The sequence below is a fragment of the Erinaceus europaeus genome, chromosome 6, assembly GCF_950295315.1.
Source record: "Erinaceus europaeus chromosome 6, mEriEur2.1, whole genome shotgun sequence".
Classification (NCBI taxonomy): domain Eukaryota; kingdom Metazoa; phylum Chordata; class Mammalia; order Eulipotyphla; family Erinaceidae; genus Erinaceus; species Erinaceus europaeus.
This window is the reverse complement of record NC_080167.1, coordinates 34,530,620-34,551,895: the sequence shown is the minus strand read 5'-3', so window position 1 is coordinate 34,551,895 and position 21,276 is coordinate 34,530,620. Positions and strand designations below refer to the sequence as shown.

At 41.3% G+C, this 21,276-nt stretch overlaps 2 protein-coding genes across 2 annotated transcripts in view; one reads left to right on the top strand and one right to left on the bottom strand.

The window, feature by feature from the left end:
- Positions 1-18,006, bottom strand: part of PGBD5 (piggyBac transposable element derived 5) — a 156,484-nt gene extending 138,478 nt beyond the window's left edge. The window contains exon 1 of the mRNA XM_007535131.3: positions 17,292-18,006. Coding sequence (XP_007535193.1) covers positions 17,292-17,610 — 319 coding nt within the window. The 5' untranslated portion in view covers positions 17,611-18,006. The remainder of the gene's footprint in view (positions 1-17,291) is intronic.
- Positions 18,007-18,269: 263 nt separating this feature from the next.
- Positions 18,270-21,276, top strand: part of COG2 (component of oligomeric golgi complex 2) — a 118,059-nt gene continuing 115,052 nt past the window's right edge. The window contains exon 1 of the mRNA XM_060192028.1: positions 18,270-18,452. Coding sequence (XP_060048011.1) covers positions 18,394-18,452 — 59 coding nt within the window. The 5' untranslated portion in view covers positions 18,270-18,393. The remainder of the gene's footprint in view (positions 18,453-21,276) is intronic.

Genomic DNA, 21,276 nt, shown 5'->3' with positions numbered 1-21,276 from the left:
AGACAGCAGGAACCTCACATCTTCACTATAGAGCCCCTACTTCCCCCAGTCCTGGAACCCTTGGATAGGGTCCACTTTCCCGTATGCATCTCTCAATCCAAACCAAATAATATTGCATCCGCCGATCACAACCTAACCAAAGCAACGACTGCCACCTCAACATGCTTCACCTCAGACTGTATCCAGAGACTTCACGTGTGGAATGACAACCCTTCAACTTCATTACTCGGGTGAGACCTTTCCTTTTATAGTACACTCTAATTTCATATCAGGTAGTTCACTTTCTAACAAAGTCCCATAATCTAGATATACACCAGTTTCTGTGAGAGAGAGCTTATGTGCACACGTATCCATAAACTACTACAAAATATATACCTGATAGCAGAAGTACACTAGAGTTTGCAGTGAGTACCTCCATAACACTTCCTCTCCACTATTCCAAGCTTGGGATCCATGATTGCTCAACAATTTGTTTGGCTTCATATGTTAACTCTCTTTTCAATCACCAGGTTCCAGATGCCACCAGGATGCTGGCTAGGCTTCCCTGGATTGAAGACCCCACCAATGTGTCCTGGAGCTCAGCTTCCCCAGAGACACACCTTACTAGGGAAAGAGAGAGGCAGACTGGGAGTATGGACCGACCAGTCAACGCCCATGTTCAGCGGGGAAGCAATTACAGAAGCCAGACCTTCTACCTTCTGCAACCCTCAATGACCCTGGGTCCATGCTCCCAGAGGGCTAGAGAATGGGAAAGCTACCATGGGAAGGGGTGGATTATGGGGATTGGGTAGTGGGAATTGTGTGGAGTTGTACCCCTCCTACCTTATGTTTTTGTTCATTAATCCTTTCTTAAATAAAAAAATTAAAAAAAAAAAAGAATCAGCTGTGAGCACAGAGAAGGCTGCTTCCTCCTCACTATGCAGGCCTGCCATACTTTCAGGCCTCCTAGGACACTCCAAAGATAAGTCCCTTTCTGAGTATCAGAGATGGCCCATGAGAAACAGAACACTAAAAAGAGAAAGCCACTAAAAGATACATATGACAAGTTTAATTTTAATTTTTTTTTTTTAAAGTACTCAACAGAATAAACTGTCAAATGCTGAGGGGCCAGGGGATGGTGCACTTGGTTAAGTGCGTACATAACAGTGCAAAAGGACCTAGCTTCAAGCCCTGCAGGGGGGAAACCTTCACAAGTGGTGAAGTAGGGCTGCAGGTACCTGTTTCTCTCTCTTTCTCTGTTCCCCCCCTCCTCAATTTCTTTCTGTCTCTATCCAATAAATAAATAAATTGCCATATGCTGGAGGAAAAAGATTTCCTGCAATGAAAATACAGGAATTCCTAACCCAAGAGAAGGGGAAGGTGAGGTTATATATGATCCCTGAATTATTGATTCAGTTATAAGTTCCAGAAATAACAATGCAGAGTGTATAAGTCGGAAGAGATGGAAATCACATAGAACAAAATATGAAAAATTTAAGGCTACATCCTGAGAGTAAGAAATAAAATAGATGAAAAAAACAATGGGAAGCTAGTTATGAAAAAATAAGCCGTTATGACCAGGGAAATATCTGAAAAAAGTTTTTTATATTTATTTATTAATTAATTATCTTTATTTACTAGTTGGATAGAAGCAGCCAGAAATCAAGAGGGAGGGGGGAAATAGAGAGGAAGAGAGACAGAGAGACAACCTGCAGCCCTGCTTCACCACTCACAAAGCTTTCCCCCTGCAGGTGGGGACCAGGGGATAGAACCTGGTTCCTTGTGCATTGTAACATGTGCACTCAACCAGATGCACCACAACAGGGCTCCATTTTTATTTATTTATTACTGTACAGAGACAGAGAGAAATTGAGAGGGAAAGGGAGATAAAGTGGAGAGAGACAATTAAATACCTGAAGCCCTGCTTTACCACTCGTAAAGCTTTACCCCTACAGGTGGGGAACAAGGGCTTGAACCTATGGGTCCTTGCCCACTGTAATGTGAGCACTTAACCAGGTGTGCCACCACCCAGCCCCAAGAAAAGTTTTCTAAATCTAAGGATAAAGGAATAAAAAAAGGTAATCTTTCTGGCAGAAAAAAAAAATCGTAACTAAAATGATAGGGGGACATGAAAACTTCAGAATTGCTTTCCCAGGCAAAATATTGTTTGGTTAAATAAGAAAAACATACTTGAAGAATTCAGAATACATACTGTCAGGCACCATGAACCACAGTAGAGAAAAATTATAGAGGAAAGGCTGTCTCACAAGTCTGTTTTAATGTATGACCATCAGTTTTCTCTCTTCTGCACATGAGAAAATCTCTTCCTATTTACAAATAAGAAAGCACTCTAGTGTAATGCAGATATGTATACTTAAGGTACATTTTATCTTGAGATCACATAAACTAAAATATAAATATGCAATTATTATAAAATGTTTCAATAATTGAATATTGGAATAACTGATAAATTTATAGGCAAAAAATACTAGGATTATGACCTTTCAAATACCTAAACTAAGAAAAAATTATTAATTGATATAAGTATTAATGATATTTTATCTAGGGTACATTACTATTGTTGTTGCTGTTGTTGTTATTGTTGACAGGAAAGCAAAGAGGCAGAAAGAGTATGAAAGAGACCACAACATCAAAGCTTCCTTCAGTGTGGTAAGGGCTGGGCTCAAGCCTGTGTCAAGCACATAGCAAAGCAGCACACTATCCAACTGAGCGACTTTTCCAGCTTTCCAGATGACTTATTTAAAAATATTTATTATTTTAGAATCAGCAGTTATAAAATTTAAGCAACAGAATAATTCAGAATAGACTATACTGTAGTCATAGTCATTATAGAATTATTTTACATATTACCTTTTATAATGCTAAATAATTGCAATTTTATAATCATTCAATTTCACTCAGGCTATAAACATCTCAAGAAAATGTCCTATTTATAAATTCTTCACCTAGTAAAGATTAGTTAAAATCAGAAACTCAATTCTGCCACCATGACAATTCAGAAACATAAGATAATTCATTACATATGCTGAATTACATATAAATCACTTCCAGCTGTGACCTGAAAAATAATATGCAGAGTATAAAGAAAAGATTACAGAAAAAAAATGTTGGCACAAGAGAACTATTGAGCTTCTGAGTTTGCACAATTCCATTGCTCCCAGAGACACCACAACCTCAACCTCTTATAAATTTCCCCCTTTGCATAATACTCCATAGGTGGTTGAAGGGTCAAACCCCAGTCTTCATATTTGGCAAAGTGTGCACTCTAGCTTATGGTCCCTGAAAATGTTTGAGTTCTATTATTTAAGATTTCAAATAACAGGTCATATAAGAATGCCCTTTAGGAAGACAATTTCTTAATAAACTATAAAGGTGAACAGGAAAAAAAAAAAGGCCAAAAAATATTAAAATGAACATAAATCACAATCAATTGATTTACTGACAAATGTGCCAAAAATAAAATTGGAAATAAGTCATATTTTCAACAAATGATGTAGAAATAACACAATTTCCAGAGATAAAACAATGAAAGTGGAATCTCACCTTATTCCACATACAAAAAATAACTCAAAAAGAATTAATGACATAAATAAAAATAAAAAGCTTAAACATTAAAAAAAGAGTTAAAGTGATAAAGTTATTAGGAGAAAACATAGGAGTAAGTGTTAGTGATATCAAACTTATAAGTAACCAAAAGAAATAACTTGATAACTGGAATGTCATCAAAATATAAACTTCTGCATTTCTGAAAATATCAGTAAAAATGTAAAGAAGCCCATTGAATAAAAGGAAATACTTGGGGAACAGGGCCATGGTGCACCTGTTTAACCACACAGTACCATGTGCAAGGACCTGTGCAAGGACCTGGGTTTGAGTCCCTGCTTCCCATCTGCAGCAGGGATGCTTCACAAGCGGTGAAACAGATCTGCAGGTGTCTATCTTCCTCTCTACCTCTCTCTCCCCTTCCCCTCTCACTTTTATTTTGGCCTATCAAATAAAATAGGAAAAAAAAAAAAGTAAGAAACAAAAAGGGGGGGTGGGGAAGGTCACCAGACTGGCACCAAGCCCCAGTGATAACCCTGGAGTCAAAAAAAAAAAAAATGCAAGTCATGTATCTGATAACTCATGTATCTGATGTATCTGATGTGTCTCTTAGAATGCAACAATAGTGACCCAGGAAAGTGGCCCAGTGTAAAAAGTACTAGACTCTCAAGCATAAAGTCCTGAGTTTAATTCTCAGCAGAGCATGTACCAGAGTTATGCCTGTTTCTCTCTCTCCTCCCCTTCCTCTTTCTCTCATTAATAATAAATATATATATAAAAGAAGAACTCGGGTTGGGCAGTGGTGTACTTGGCTAAGTGCACATATTACCATGTGAAAGGAGCTGGGTTCAAGCCCCTGGTCCCCATCTGTAGTGGTAAGCTGCAGTTAATGTTGAAGCAGTGATGCAAATTTCTCTCTCTTTTCCCTCTGTATTTCTCTCTGATCTATCAAGTAAAAATAAAATAAAAATAGTTAATTAAAATAAAATAAATAACATAAAAAGAGAACAACAACAAAAGACAAAACAATTAAATAAAAAAGCAGGCAAAGGCTGATAAGGCACATGCATGCATATGGCCAAGGTTCAAGTTTCATGAGAGGTGCTGTGGCACCAAGAAGTTCTAATGCTGTGGTGTCTTTCCTCTTTATCTGACGGAAAAAGCAGTATGGAGTGGTATAATGTGCATATATGAAATTCAACTCCAGAAAAAGGGAAAATATTTGAAAAGACAGATCTCAAAGAAGGCATACAAATGGCCAATAAGCATATGAGAAATATTTAATAACACTAGTGACTAGGAAACACAAAAACCTGATGAGATGACACTTTCTAGTCACTGGCATTGCAACTATATATATGACAGAATCTGTAGGGATATACAGAAATTTGAACTCTCATGCACAGAATTGTAAAAATGCATAACCTCTTGAGAAAAGCCCAGTAGTTGTTCAAAATGTTTTTTTAAAAAAGAGCTACCATATGACCGACCACGTAATCCTATCTCTAGTTACAAACTCAAGAAAAATGAAAGCTATATCCATAGGAAAAACTTGTACCTCGAGTTTATGTTTTTTATAACAAAACTGTGAAAAAATATAAATTTTCATCAAGTGAAGAACAGATTAGTCCATCTCAAGAAACGAAAATTTTTGGAGGAAGGGGGTGGAGCCAAGATGGCAGCGTGACTACAACTCCTGACTTTCTGCAAAGCTGCAGCTGGCTTGAGCACTAGGAGTGTAGTGAGGGCAGGATTTGAAACCACAAGGTTCCAGATGTTACCAGATGCCAACCAGACTTCCCATGGTGGACAACCCTACCATATGTCCTGGAACCCCACCTCCCCAGAGCCCCGCCCCACTAAGGAAAGAGAGTCAGGCTAGGAGTACAGATCGACCTGTCAACGCCCATGTTCAGCGGGGAAGCAATTACAGAAGCCAGACCTTCCACCTTCTGCATCCCACAATGACCTTGGGTCCATACTCCCAGAGGGTTAAAGAATAGGAAAGCTATCAGGGGAAGGAATAGGATATGGAGTTCTGGTGGTGGGAATTGTACCCCACTTATCCTATGGTCTTGTCAGTGTTTCCATTTTATAAATAACAACTTTTTAAAAAAATGAAATTATTCGTGGTCTGGGAGGATATGTGGATAAGGCATAGAGCTCTCAAGCAGGCAGTCCCGAGTTCAATCCCCAGCAGCATATGTATCAGAGTGCTGTCTAGTTCACTCCCTCTTTCCTCCTATCTTTCTCATAAATTAATTAATATGAAATTTTTCCTTGAGTGACACTGTAGGTTGTCCCAACCTCCCTTTGAAGGGTGGGACAATGCCTACCATTGCCATTCTATATTGATGGCAAAGTCCTGTGGAGCCTCACAAGAGGGTTTATAATGTTCCTGAGAAGAGTGCAACCTAAAATGTTCCTAGCTATGACCATGAACTGTGAGTTCAGAATCGCAGGGATGCAGGCTCCTGTGCTGAATATGAATAGATAAGGGCCCTTAGATCAACGGGATTAACAGTTAATAGTATCTATATACTTCCCTCATGTTTGGGAGCTATGCTCTTCCCTAACCCAGCTTTGTAGGGCTATTTTCTTCTTCTTTTTCTTTTTTCTATTTATAAAAAGGAAACAATGACAAAAATCATAGATAAGAGGGGTACAACTCCACACAATTCCCACCACCAGAACTCCATATCCCCTCCCCTCCCCTTCCTTGATAGCTTTCCTATTCTTTATCCCTCTGGGAGTATGGACCCAGGATCATCAAGGTGTGCAGAAGATGGAAGGTCTGGCTTCTGTAATTGCTTCCCCGCTGAACGTGGACGTTGGCAGGTCAATCCATACTCCCAGCCTTTCTCTCTCTTTCCCTAGTGGGGTGGGGTTCTGGGGAAGCAGGACTCCAGGACACGTGGTGGGGTCATCTACCCAAGGAGGTCTGGTTGACATCATGGTAGCACGGTGGTTAAAAAAAAAAGAGTTAACATATAAAGCCAAACAAGTTGTTGACTAATCATGAACCTAAAGGCTGGAATAGTTCAGATAATGAGTTGGGGGGGAGTCTCCGTTTTGTAGTTAGTAGGCCTATTTTAGTTATATTGCAAAGCGCCCATGACTATATTAATGTTTGGGTTTTTGTTGCTATTGTTTTTGTTGTTGTTGTTTGTTTTTCCCGGAGCCTGACATCTGATATGCAGGTGGATCCAGGTTATTGTCTGGGGAGATAATGTCATGGCTGCAAAAAGGATCAGAAAGCTGAATCAGGGAAGAGAGTAGCTCCCTAATATGGGAAATGTGTATAAATATTATTGACTGTAAACCCCACTGATTTGATCTGGGGCCCATATTCAGCTTAGGAGCCTACATGACCTCTGAATCACATTCTGTGTTCATTGGTAAGAACCCTCCAAGCTGTCCCAATTTCAGGACCCATCTTCCTCAGATGGAACAGAGAATATGTTGTCCAAGACTCCCTTCAGAAGATGAGAATTTTCTCTACTGTTGTTGAACCACGTTGAGGGAAAGGTCCTATGGGGGCACACAAAGGGGTCTATTGTGTTGTTCCTGATAGAGATGACCAGTAACAGTGGAGAGAGGGATTTATTGAGGTCTAGGCCCATCATGTCTGTTTGGGAATCTCAGGACTTCTCGACTAGGGACCTAGCTGATGGGGTGGCCTGATAGTGACTAAAGAGTGATCATTAAAATATGCCAGTCTCTTGCCCTTATTTAGCTTTTGCAGTCCTTACTTCGGTAAGGTTAGCTTTGGAATGAGTTAGGGAAGTTTAATAGGAAGTAGATAAGGAATGTATCTAAATCTAAGTAGACACTATTTCATTATGAACTTTATGGTGTCATTTTAGGTCTTTCTACTTGCTTGCTGCATATACTAACTCACTGCTGAATCTCTTTCTGGTATATATTTTGCCCTAATTTATGGATACATGTGAACATATGCCCTATCTCATGGGACCTGGTTTTGGTACGTTGTTAGGAAATAAACCACCTAAAATGAAATTAGAGAATCCTATGAAAGGAAAGCTCTCACCTGAGTAAAGCACCATCTTCCCAAACAATAGTCTTAGCCTACCTGCATGTTAGCTATTGGGCTCAGGCAAAAATAACTCAAGCCATGAGGCCCTTGGAATATATCTAAAATGGACTGCCTAGATTCTGACCTTTAGGTTCTTGATTATTAAATAAATTGCCCCACTTTATATCTTACTGCTTTTCAGTCACCAAGATGCAGACACTACCATGTTGCCATCCTGATTTCCTTGGGTAGACAACCTCACCAATGTGTCCTGGAACCCCACCTTCCCAGAGCCCTATCCCACTAAGGAAAGACAGAAACAGACTGGGAGTATGGATCAACCTATCAACATCCATGTTCAGCAGAGAAGCAATTATAGAAGCCAAATGTCCACATTCTGCACCCCATGAGGAATTTTGGTACATATCCTCAGAGGGATAAAGAATAGGGAAGCTTCCAATGAAGGGGATGGGACATGGAACTCTGGTGGTGAGAACTGTATGGAATTGTATCTCTCTTAATCTACAATCTTGTTAATCATTATTAAATCATTAATAGAAAATGAAATTTTTACACATGCAACAACATGGATGATCCTTGAAAAAAAAAAACTATCCTAACTAAAGAAGTCAATCATAAAACCACACATTATGGGAGTCCGCAGTAACTTAAGCTCACATAGTGCAAAGCGCAAGGGCTGGCCTAAGGATCCCTGTTCAAGCCCCCTGTTCCGCACCTGCAGGAGGTTGCTTCGCAAACAGTGAAGCAGGTCTGCAGGTGTCTTTCTTGCCTCCTCTCTGTCTTCCCCTCCTCTCTCCATTTCTCTCTGTCCTATCCAACAACAACAACAGCTATGACAACAATAACAACTACAACAAGCACAACAACAAGGACAACAAAATGGGAAAAATAGCCTCCAGGAGCAGAGGATTCGTAGTGCAGGCACCAAGCCCCATCAGTAACCCTGGAGGTAAAACAAACAAACAAACAAAAACCCCCACATATTATATAAATCTATCAGATGAAACATCTGGAATAGGCAAGTACAGAAGGTAGATTAGTGGTCATCTAGGGCTGGGGGTGGTGGCAAAAGTTCTGATGGTTTATATGCCTTCTTGTTTAGAGGGTGATAGCAATGTTCTAAAACTGTGCTAATGGTTGCATAGAAACTGTGAATATGCATACTAAAAGCCACTAAAAGCTGTACACATTAAATGAGTAAATTGCATGAAACGTAATTTATCTTAATAAAGCTGTTACCCCCCCCAAAAATGCAAGAACTTCCATATTTATCAAATAGATTAATGAATAAACAACTTGGTAAAAACATAAAGAGAAAAATGACACAAAAGCAACATATAAGATAGAAGAAATAAGACCAAATCATTTATCACTTATCATTATCATTTAAATGTATTCAGATTTATTTCTCCAACCAAATTAAATCTTTATGGTTGTGCTGAAAGAATATATTCATTTATATGCCAGAAAGTATAAGGATATTTAATATCTTATTTAAAAAAATAAAAAGAACATCCACAAAGGTATCTCAGCTTCCAGAGCACAGGACTTGCCAGAAGTCCCAGGTTCACTCTCCATTACTACATATGCCAGAACAAAGTAGCACTCTGGGTTTCTATCTGTATAGTTTGTGCTCATGAAGTAAATCTTTTATGTTGTTGTCACCAGGGTTTCACCATGCTAGGTCAACTTTTTCAGATAGAACGAGACACACAAGTGGGGGATGTAGGGGTGGGCAGTGGCCCCACAGCACTGAAACTTCTATTAGTGCAGTGGAGGCGGGGCTCAAACCTGGGTCATGGGTATGACAAAGCAGGCATACTATCCAGGTGAGCTATTTTCTCAGGTGAGAAATCAATCTTAAAAAAATATTCAACTAATTAGAAAAGAACAAAAGAGAGTCGGGCGGTAGCGCAGCGGCTTAAGCGCACGTGGCGCAAAGCGCAAAGACTGGCAGAAGGATCCCCGTTCGAGCCCCGGGTACCCACCTGCAGTGAAGCAGGTCTGCAGGTGTCTTTCTCTCCCCCTCTCTGTCTTCCCCTCCTCTCTCCATTTCTCTCTGTCCTATCCAACAACGACGACATCAATAACAATAATAACCGCAACAAGGGCACTAAAAGGGAATATTAAAAAAAAAAGAACAAAAAAAATGGAAAGAAAAGAACAGCTTGTTAAATCAAAAATGTTATAGCAAAGACAAAAAATAAAACTAAAAAAAATATGAAAGATGGGGCCGGGTGGTGGTGCACCTGGTTGAGTGCACATGTTACAATATTCAAGGACCCAAGTTCAAGCCCCTGGCCCCCACCTGCATGGGGAAAGCTTCACAAGTTGTGAAGCAGTGTTATAGGTGTCTCTCTGTCTCTTTTTCTCTATATCCCCCCTTGGTTTCTGGCTGTCTCTATGCAATAAGTAAGGTAATAAAAATATAAAGTTTAATGGGAGTCGGGCGGTAGCGCAGTGAGTTAAGCGCAGGTGGCGCTAAGCTCAAGGACCAACTAAAGATCCCCACCTGCAGGGGAGTCGCTTCACAAGCGGTGAAGCAGGTCTGCAGGTGTCTGTCTTTCTCTCCCCCTCTGTCTTCCCCTCCTCTCTCCATTTCTCTCTGTCCTATCCAACAATGACAACATAAATAACAACAATAACTACAACAACAATAAAAAACAAGGGCAACAAAAAGGAAAATAAACAAATAAAATATATATAAAGTTTAATAAAACATAAAAATATGAAACACAAGTTAACTCAAAGCTAGTTATTTGAAAAGGTCAAATAAAATATCTCCAAAACCCTGCTAAGCTTAAGAAAAAGAAAAGTGCCTGAATTTGGGAGCGTGAATTTCCTCCGACTTACTTGTAATGATAACAATGACAAATGTCAAATTTCTTTTTTTTTTTTTAAGATTTTATTTACCTATTAATGAGAAAGATAGGAGAGAAAGAGCCAGACATCACTCTGGTACATGTGCTGCTGGAGATTGAACTCAGGACCACATGCTTGAGAGTCTAGTGTCTTAGCCACTGTGCCACCTCCCAGACCACAAATGTTAAATTTCAAGACATTTTCACTAAGGTCTCAAGTAAGGCTGCTCAGTTTAAGTGAGACTCAGGCTGCCCATATGTAGGATGCCTTCTCTCTCCTTCTTTGTCCAAACTGCTGTTTCATTTCAGATTCCTCTTCCTTTCTCTTCATCTAGTTTTTACTTGTTCAGGATACATCTTAGGGGCCATCTCTGCCAGTGGTACCTTCTCTTCCCCCAACCCAGCTGAAGAGTAAATCAGCTCTAGAATCCATGTTTGCTTACCTAGGTCACAACATTCACCAGTCACTTATTTTTCTCACATTTTCTTTCCTACTGGACCCAAGAAACATGTCTTATTTATCTTATTTATCCTTTTACCCAGAAGGGTTTAATATATTTGCTGAATTAATACATAGTATTTCTTATGCATTGCTGGTGGATACATAAAACAGAAAATTGTTTGACAGTATCTACTAAAGAAGTAGTCCTTAAACTGCAGGTGATTTTGCTCCCCAAGGGACATTTAGAGTGTCTAGAGATAAGTATAATTGTGACGATACTTTAGAGGCAGAGGAGTTACTGAAATGTAGTGGAGATCTGAAGTGCTGCTAAATATGCTACAATAAATAAGACAACTCTCAAACATGAACCATCTAATCTACAACCCAGTAATCCTACTTCTTAGGTATATATGTCCAGGAAAATTATATCATCAAGCACACATACAATAATAACAGTATAATCAATGATAAATAACAGAATGTGTATAATTCACCAAAGATTCAAACTATAAACTATCCAAATAGTTCATTGATGGGACAATGCAAAACAAATTATGCAGGGGAGAGAGAGCATAATTGTTATGCAAAGAGACTAAATTAAATTTTGCTCTGATTATTTTATACTAAGAAATATATTAAAGAAGCTACAAATTAAGCTTTAAGAATACTTACTCAAGTATATTAAAAGTAAATAAAGGAGCCAGGTGAAGATGCACCTGGTTAAGTACACACAGTACAGTGTGCAAGGACCCAAGGTTCAAGCCCCTGGTCCCCACCTGCAGGAGGAAAGCTTAATGAGTGATGAAGCAGGGCTGCAGGTGTGTCCCTGTCTCTCCCCAATTGAAAAAATTAAAAGTAAATAAATGTAATTAACATGGAAGGAGAAAATACAGTGGAAACTGTATATGTAATGAATTTATTTTTTAAAAACTGTATAATGAATTTATTAAAATGGCATTTTAAAATGTACATGCAAAATATTTACAATATATTGACTAGAATTAAAATGAAAGTCACAATATTCTTTAATCTATAAAGGATAAACTCAATATCTTTGAGTAATGAAAGATTATGATATTTCTTAAAATGTTACCATTTTTCCTTTGCTTTTTTCCTAAAATGAATACATTACTTATTAATCAGAAAAACATACAATCTCAGTTCTTAAAAGTAAAGGTGAGTTCTAAAATTAGACCTCAAACAAACCCCCATCTTTGAAGGCTTGCCCAAAGTGGGGGAAAAACTTTAAAATCCAATTACAATTGTTCAGAGGTAGCAGGGATTAAATATGAAACTAAATAAAATTTTAGGTTTTTTGCTTCATTTTCCTGACCACAGGACTACTTACACAAATCCATATCTGCATTATATCTCAAAGAACTGCTTATACCCATGCTACAAAAATAAAACAAATGTCATGAATATGAAAATATGCTACAGGATAATCACTTAACTAGGTATGGTCATCATCTCCAGACTCTGACTGAAAGGATACCTTTTTCTATATAAAAAAAAAAGAAAGAAAGAAATGATGGGGGCCGTGCGGTAGTGCTGCGGGTTCAGCGCACATTGTGCAAAGCGCAAGGACTGGCATAGGGATCCAGGTTCCAGGTTCAAGCCCCTGGTTCCCCAACTGCAAGGGGGGGTTGTTTCACAAGTGGTGAAGCAGGTCTGCCCCTCTCTGTCTTACCCTTCTCTCTCCATTTCTCTCTGTCCTATCCAACAACGACAACAATAACAACAACAATAATAACCACAACAACAATAGACAACAAGAGCAACAAAAGGAGAAAAATGGCCTCCAGGAGCAGTGGATTAGTAGTGCAGACACGGAGCCCCAGCAATAACCCTGGAGGCGCAAAAAAAGAAAAAGAAAAAGAAAGAAAAGAAAAGAAATGATATGGGCAGTAACACAGCGGGTTAAGCACAGGTGATACAAAAACACAAGGACCAGAGTAAGGATCCCAGTTCGAGCCCCTGGTTCCTCACCTACAGGAGAGTCGCTTCACAGGCGGTGAAGCAGGTCTGCAGGTGTCTATCTTTCTCTCCTCCTCTCTGTCTTCCCCTCCTCTCTCCATTTCTGTCTGTCCTATCCAACAACGACAACAACAATAATAACTACAACAATAAAACAACAAGGGCAACAAAAGGGAATAAATAAAATAAATATTAAAAAAAAAAAGAAATGATTACTTCTCTCTCAAAAAGTACTTGTGAAGATTTGGTGTTAATAACTGAAAAAGGAAGCTATAAAAGCAAATTGTTTTTATCATCCTCACAAACTCAAGTTTCACCCACAGTATGAACAGATTCCTGGGAAAAGAGAAAAATATCTATCCCAGGAAGCTCCTTCTCTGAGTTCTGTATGGCTTGATTTTTATGTGGCATTGCGTAAGACATTTATCTTGTAGCTCACTAAAATTTAGTTCCCCTAAAATCATAGACAGAGCTAGCTGTGATAGAGAAGCCATAGACAAGTTTATGTTGCCATCACAAAGATGGGTCCAGTTACCTTAACTAACTTAACTAGAAGAGGATCTTGACTTAAATTTATTTTAAGTGAATGATTTTTTTTCTTCTTATTTGTTAGTCAAAAATACTTTACATCAAATTTTGAAGATAAAACATTTTTTGTTTTGTTTTTATCTATTTTTGGTTTTGTTTTTATACATATACTTTTTATATTTTTATTGGGGGGATTTATGGTTTACAGTAAATGCATTTAATAATAATAATTTTCAACCCTATGTTCTCCAACCTCTCAAGGTAATCCCTCCTTAGTGATTATAAAAGATTGCTGACATGATATATAAAGGAATACCTCTCATATGGCTCAATATCTGCTTATTAATTTTTTTAAGACAGAAACAAAGAAGCAGAGAATGAGTAAAAGAGACCACAGCACCAAAGGTTCCTTCAATGTGTGGGATCCAGGCTCCAACCTGGGTCATGCACATGACAAAGCAATGCATTATTTGAGTTATTACACCAGCCTGTGGTGCAACATCTAAAAGAAGGTGTAAACAGCTCAGATACTAGTCATGTCAAAGAGCCAAAACAAATGAAAAACACTCCAGATAATGAAAGCCCTCTCCCTCCAGCTCCCAAAAGGTCTTATGTATCTGCCTGTTCCTTTACCTCCTCAAGAAAGGGGATCACAAGACTCTTTAGAGGCTAGAAGCCCAAAGCACAGATGGGCCTGAATTTTCGTGCTGCTTCCAAAGAATGACTTTGCATGTTGTGTTGGTTATTTGCACAGTGCAGATGAGGCTGACAATTTAAAGGAATTTATTTTAGGGAGATACTGCAAGTTCAGTTGAGAGAGGTTTTTGGGTCCTTCACTTCCAGTAAGCTCAGCACTGTTCATCCTCACAAGGGTTAAGAAATAGCCATGCAGCCCTGCAAGTGTCCTTCACATTTACATCATTCCAAAAGGCCTTGCATAGTCATAGTCTAGGGAAGGAGAGAAAAGAAAAGGAAGGAGAGAGGAAGGACCTTCTCCTCCTATAACTGTTGACTACACTTCTGGTTAGCATGACTTATAAAATTAAATACAGTGAAAGACAAATGGAGAAGCTGGGAGACAAGACCAGTCTGAAAGAAAAAGGGGAGGGGGAAGAGGTGGGGGAGGGGGAAGGTAGGGAAAGGGAAGGGAGGAGAGAGTTCCTGTGTTCCTGTCCTTCACCTCCTCTCAGCTGGATACCAAGTTCCACCCTCCTAAGTGTGTACTTCCACACTTAGGAGACCACAGATCAAAGACACAATGGTGCTAATGACACTTATACCTCCTTTGCACACAGTAGCTCTCTGAAAAAACAATTCTAGGTCATCAGAGGGCTCCCTGACAGCAATTATAATCTTCTCCTGAGAAAAGAAACACACAAATCAGAGCAAACAATATGCATTTATATGTAAAACAGTTATACACACACACACACACATATTTTTTTAAATAAAGCACTTTTACATATATACATTTGTTTAAAGCAGATGGCAAGCAGAAAACCTATTCTAGAATTCTGTTTTTTTTATTTGACTCAAGCAGCAACAACAATTTCATTAATGCTCTCTTGGGTTAACAAAAATGGCATAATGTATTTTTCTATGCAAAAATGTATCATGACTTTTCCAACAACATAATATTATGAGGGGTGGAGACAGATAAAAATGTTACCTACCCACCCAATGAAACACTTAATAAACTCGATGAAGATGTAGGCTACCTTGAAAGTGGGGAGCACACCCTTGCTGGAGTGTCTGAAATAGCGTGCTATTATAAGCTACCAAACTAATAACTGTGGTGCAGCTCCTAGCCTATTAATAACATATAACCAGATTTCTCTATGCCACTAGGTATAAGTATTTCCTCTGGCCAATACCATATTTTGCATCTACTTTCACCACTTACAAATCATATTCTATTTTCTCAAGGACTATGGATTAGTATTTTTAATAAGCCACAAAAATCATTCCTCCACCTCCGCCCTAAATTTCCCTATGGGAAATTTGTTAAAAGGAAGTTCTTCATAGGCCTAGATTTAAAAAGTAAGCTCCCACACAAAACAGGAAAACGCAATTGGGTATAAATACCATAAAATAACCACTAGTGTCTTTGGTTGAAGTGCTTGACAGTTATTCTCATGTCCAGAGCAAACTGGACATCAGAAGAAAGTAAAATTTGAATGGAATGTCAAGTGACACATGATCTTTACTTATGACCACTTAAGTGCTTCAGTGGTTAAATTAAATTGTTCTGCTGTGGAATTCTCACTTTACAGGTTACTAAAAAATATAATATTGCTTTAAAATTTAACTTTCTTACGCCAGCACACTTAATTCTTATTCATTATTATGTTTAATCTAGCAAAATTCTCCTATTAGCCCTAAAATACAGGGAGACTTACTTCAGTATACAAGGTGGATTCTACAAGTGTTCCAAGATCAAAAACTATATTCATATCATAAAGTCTGCCAAGCAACAGTTCTCAGCAGGTATATGTCTTAAAGAATATCTGTTCAAGATAAAGATTTTATGGCATTCTAGAGAATGTAGGAGGTGTAAAAAATATTATACATATATATAGATATATATAATTACATAGATATAATGTAATTTAGAAAGTCCCAGGCTCTTAGACCAGAGATGAGAAGATGCTTTTAAATTTACCACTACTACCACCATCCCCTCCCCCCAAAGCACTGTATATAGCAAACTTGGACAAGCCCAGCTGTGTTCAGCACATTCACACTGCATCCTGTGTGCTGGATGTCTAGAGACTACTACTGAGAAAATCCAGTACTGCCTGCCAGCAGACTGCAATATGATGTCCAAATTGAAGTCCACACACCAGTTAGGGGTTTCCTGGGTTACTACCCTCCTACCATTTCTATTCTTAACTGGCTGAATAATCATCAGAGTCACAAGAAAAGTTGCATCATGCACAACACAGCCACTCCCTGACTCTCACCGATTGCATGCATTTACACAAATGAAAATGATGTGCAGTAATACCAGATTGCCACAGAAAGATCAGGAGTAGGGAATAAAAGCATCAAAGGGCACCTAAAGACAAGGTTGGTCTCCACCTCGCAGACCAAAGAGAAGCTGCTAAATTTTGCAGAATAAATAGTGCTATTTTAACACTCAGATTCCACAAAAAGAGGCAATTACGATAATTTCTAGCAACCACAGCTACCAGCACTCCTGAGACCTTCTCAAGATCACGAGAGGCTTGTCTAATAGCACTATAGCCCAAGCAGAACTAATGTGAAAATGCATTCCAGTGCAAGAGTACACAGTTTAAACCTGGCTAAACTGTTTTTTCCCCTTGTTGTTATCAAGAGATCAAACTGATACATACAGAGTAAGTTTTTTAGGTTAGCTGGAAAAAGCTAATGCATCATGAAAATTCCCGGGTGGCCTCTCACTGGGCCTTGCTTCAAATGCCACACTACAGCTAGGCAGCTGTCCCACCCCTAAAACCTGTAAAGGTTCCTCTGGCGCCACGTGTATAGGGTGGCACAATGCCCTAGACAAATCAGAATGCCCTAGACAAATCAAAAGGAAAACCTAACTTTAATCCAGGTGTGACTGGCTTGACGTATACGAAGCTCACACACTCCCAGGAAATGAGGAAAGGCCCCTTCCATGTCCCTGCCAGAGAGAGCCGGTCCTGGCCTCTACCTCTTCCTTTTGCTCTGCCTTATCCTTCCCAACGACAAGGAAGTCAAAGCCCCCGCTCGCAAACTGATTCTCGCACTTTAAATGCCCGCTCTGCAATCTCATCTGTTTCCGCACACCACCATCCAAGCCAGCCCATGGAACATCTGAAATTCTGCGGCCCCCGCACTCAAGAGCCCGCCCTCAGCCTCAGTGAGTCCGCTGTACCTCCTGTGTCCTCGAAGTGCGGGGGCGGGCGGTCTCGCAGCGTGGCGCTCCAGCCTGCGCCAGCCTCATCTTCCTCGGGTTCCAGAGCCTCGGGAACACTGGGCGCCCGCGGGAGGCCAGAGTGCTCGCGCTCGTCGTCCGAAGAGGTGGCCGAAGAGGAGCGCGACGCGGCCGAGGTGCTGTAGAAAGGGTTCCCGCCGCTATCTGGGCCCGACTCCCCGAACACATCGTCGGAGATGTGTAGGCTCTCATATCGCGCGCGGGCCGCCTCGAGCAGCGCTGGAGCCCTACTCCGCGCGCCCCCGCCGCCCTCAGCCATTGCCCCGACCGCCGCACGCGCGCCCGCGCCCCACAGCGCCTCCCAGCCGCACGCGCCAAGCCCTGGACCCGCGCCGCGGCCTGCCGCCCCCCACCAGCGGAGCGTGCAGCACAGCGCCCGCCGCCCTGCGCCCGGCCGGCCCGCCGTTTTGGCCGCCTCGGGCTCAGCGCCCGGGGAAGCGCCCTCAGAGCTCGGGCTTGCAAGCTGAAGGCCGCAGCGGGAGGCAGAAGTGGCAGCCAGGACTAGACGCCGCCGCCACAGGCGCTGCTCGGGCGTCTCCTTAGCTCCAGCTGCGTGTCCGCTCGCCCTCCCCGCAGCACCCGGCACTCCCCAGCCGACCTTCCCAGCAGCAAGGCTTCAAAGGCGAGCCCCGCCTCCTCGCACCTCCTGCCTGTCGGCCAATGAGGAGCTGGACGCCGGGATGGGGAGGGACTGGGCGGGGCCTGCCCTAGAAATGCCCCACCCACCAAACCTGGGTGTAGGAACGTGTGTAGTCCTTTCAGCCAGGTTTGCTGGGGGCTTCTGCCAGTTCACCGGAGCTCAGGAACCCGCCGCCCAGAATGGCCACCCGCAGGCACCAAGCTGCATCGAGGGGGGAAAAGGAAGACCTGAAGGGGGTAGGGGCGGGGGCGGGGAGCAAAGGCAATGCCAGCCTTCCTGCAACGCGCGCGACTCGGCTGGCCAAGCGCTAACCATTGCACTCAATCTCCTTTTTAGTCTGCTCCCTGTTCCAGGGAGCTACCCGCCCTGCTGGTTCTGAACCTAGTATTTGGAAACTCTCCAATGTCAGTGAATCCGAGGGTCACAATTCCTGTGCCTGCTGCTGCTTCCTGTGTATCATGGTAGGCTGCACCTCTTGCTCCTGTATTACAGGAGCCATCTAACTTCCGAGAATCTTACTTTAATTGGGAGTTTATTTTTGCGGATCCATTTCTGAAGTCTTCTTCTAGCGTTTGCCCTTCTTTCTGAAGTCAGATGCTAAATAGCCTCTCTTTAGTACTCCTTGTAATTTGAAGGTGACAGTATCTGGAATTTGGTAAGTAGTCATTGCTCATCATCTTCAAGGCTTGACATATCTCCAAATATTCATTACTTCAAGGGTATTGGTCACTCTAAAACTAGTATTTCACCATTTCCTCCACTCACATATTTTACATATGCGTCTATTAAAATACAGTACAGAGGCTGGTTCACCTGGTAGAACACACACATTGCCATGTAAGGTCCTGGGTTCAAGTTCCTGGTTCCCACCTGCGAGAAGGAAGCTTCATGGAGTGTTAGAGCAAGCCTTCTCTTTTCCTTTTCTATTTCTGTGTCTCTCACCTTCAATAACCTCCTCTCCCCACTCCCGGGAATGGTGGAGTCATGCAGGAACTGAGCCCCAGTTAAAAAAAAAAAAAAAAACAACTCTGGTGGTGGCAGAGGATAGATAGCATAGTGGTTATGCAAACAGACTCTCATGCCTGAGGCTCCAAAGTCCCAGGTTCAATCCCCCACACTACCATAAGCAGAGCTGAACAGTGCTCTGGTAAAATAATAAATAAATACAGCTCTTCTTCTTCTAGCGTTTGCCCTTCTTCCGTAGCCAGTCAACAGCATCAGGTTGAGCCTGATGTAAAGTTTTGAGACCTCCTTTGAATCTGGAGAGGTGGCAGTCGTTGACTATGTGGGTCATAGTCTGTCTGGAGCCGCAGGGGCAGTTCGGGTCATCTCTGGCTCCCCAGCGATGGAACATAGCGGCTCACCGGCCATGGCCTGTTCAATAGCGATTGAGGAGGGCCCGATCATAACGTGCTAGGTCAAAGCCAGGTTGACGCTTGCAGGGGTCTGTGATGAGGTGTTTGTTCTTTACCTCAGCTGACTGCCAACTCTGTTTCCAAGAGTCTGGAACAGAGAAGTTCAGTGTAGGCGTAGGAGACCAGATTGGATGACGAGACGTCAAACGTTGAACAGGGTGGCAAAGATATCCACATATATTGGCAGGTCCGGTCGAGCATAGACGTGGGAAATGAACTTAGATGATGCCGCATCCCGACGAATATCTGGCGGGGCGATGTTGCTAAGAACTGGCAGCCATGGAACTGGGGTGGAATGGATGGTTCCAGAAATTATCCTCATGGAGGAATATAATTTGGAATCGACCAAGTGGACGTGGGGGCTACGGAACCATACTGGGGCACTGTATTCTGCAGTGGAATAGCATAATGCCAGAGATGATGATCATAGTGTGGAAGTGCTTGCGCCCCATGAGGAGCTGGCCAGTCTTGCAATGATGTTATTCCTCACGCCCACCTTTGCTGCAGTTTTTATGAGATGTTCGTGAAATGACAGAGTGCGATCGAGAGTAACGCCAAGATAGACTGGCTGGGCTTCATGCCGGATTCTCTGAAAGACAATATATAAAAAGGAAGGGACACAGGTAACATTGCTTGCTGTATAGATTGACTGATAGTTCTTAAGTTGTCTGCAAAGCATTTTAAATATACTTGGAAGAATTATACCACAGAAAGGATGGTTTCCTAGCATATTTATATATTGTGCTATATAAAGATTTTGAAGAGGGTACGTATGTTAGGGTTTGTAGGTCTCTAAAAAAAACTAGGTACTGGACTCGTATTTGCTTGTTTGTTTATTTGTTTTTAGAGACGAAGAAGAGGGAGAGGGATATATCACAAGTGAAACACCTGGTGGGGAACTTGATTCATACATATGGCAAAGCAGCACACTATCCAAATAGGCTATTTCATTGGCTTAGGGCTACATGTTTTAACTACTTTCCTCAAAAACCTCTGCATCAGCTCTTGTGACCCAATGCAGTGTGATACCTATCTTCAACTGCTCACAAAATGCCCTCTAAATATATATGGCCTGATTGTGAATGATGGAAAGTGAATGATAAAAGGCCTTTAACAGAAAAAAAAAAAAAAAAAAAAAAGAAGAAGAAGAAAAAGAAGAAAGAAAGGAAAGAAAAGAAAAGAAAAGAAAAGAAAAAAGAAAACTACCATTGCCAGCTTTCTTGATTTTCGGTCTTCTGCATGTGAGGTCCTCATGAAACTACCTCTCCTTCTCTCTGTTGGAGAAGAAGGGAATGGTGGTTATAGTAAGGTTTTTCTCCCACCCATGCCTTTAAACTGTTATAAATGTAAGAAATACTTATTGACTCTTTTTAATTTTTTAAAATTTATTTATTTATTTAAGAAAAGAGACATTAACAAAATCATAGGATGGGGGGGTTACAACTCCACACAATTCCCACCATCCAATCTCCATATCCCATCCCCTCACCAATAGCTTTCCCATTCTCTATCCCTCTGGGTGCATGGACCCAGGGTCATTGTGGGTTGCAGAAGGTTCGAGGTCTGGCTTCTGTAATTGCTTCCCCGCTGAACATGGGCGTTGACTGGTCGATCCATACTCCCAGTCTGCCTCTCTGTTTCCCTAGTAGGGTGAGTCTCTGGGGAAGTGGAGCTCCAGGACACATTGTTGGGGTCTTCAGTCCAGGGAAGCCTGGCTGGCATCCTCATAGCGTCTGGAACCTGGTAGCTGAAAAGTGAGTTAACATACAAAGCCAAACAAATTGAAGAATCATGGACCCAAAGGTTGGAATAGTGGAGATGAAGTGTTGGGGGGGTACTCACTGCAAACTCTAGTGTACTACTACCTTTA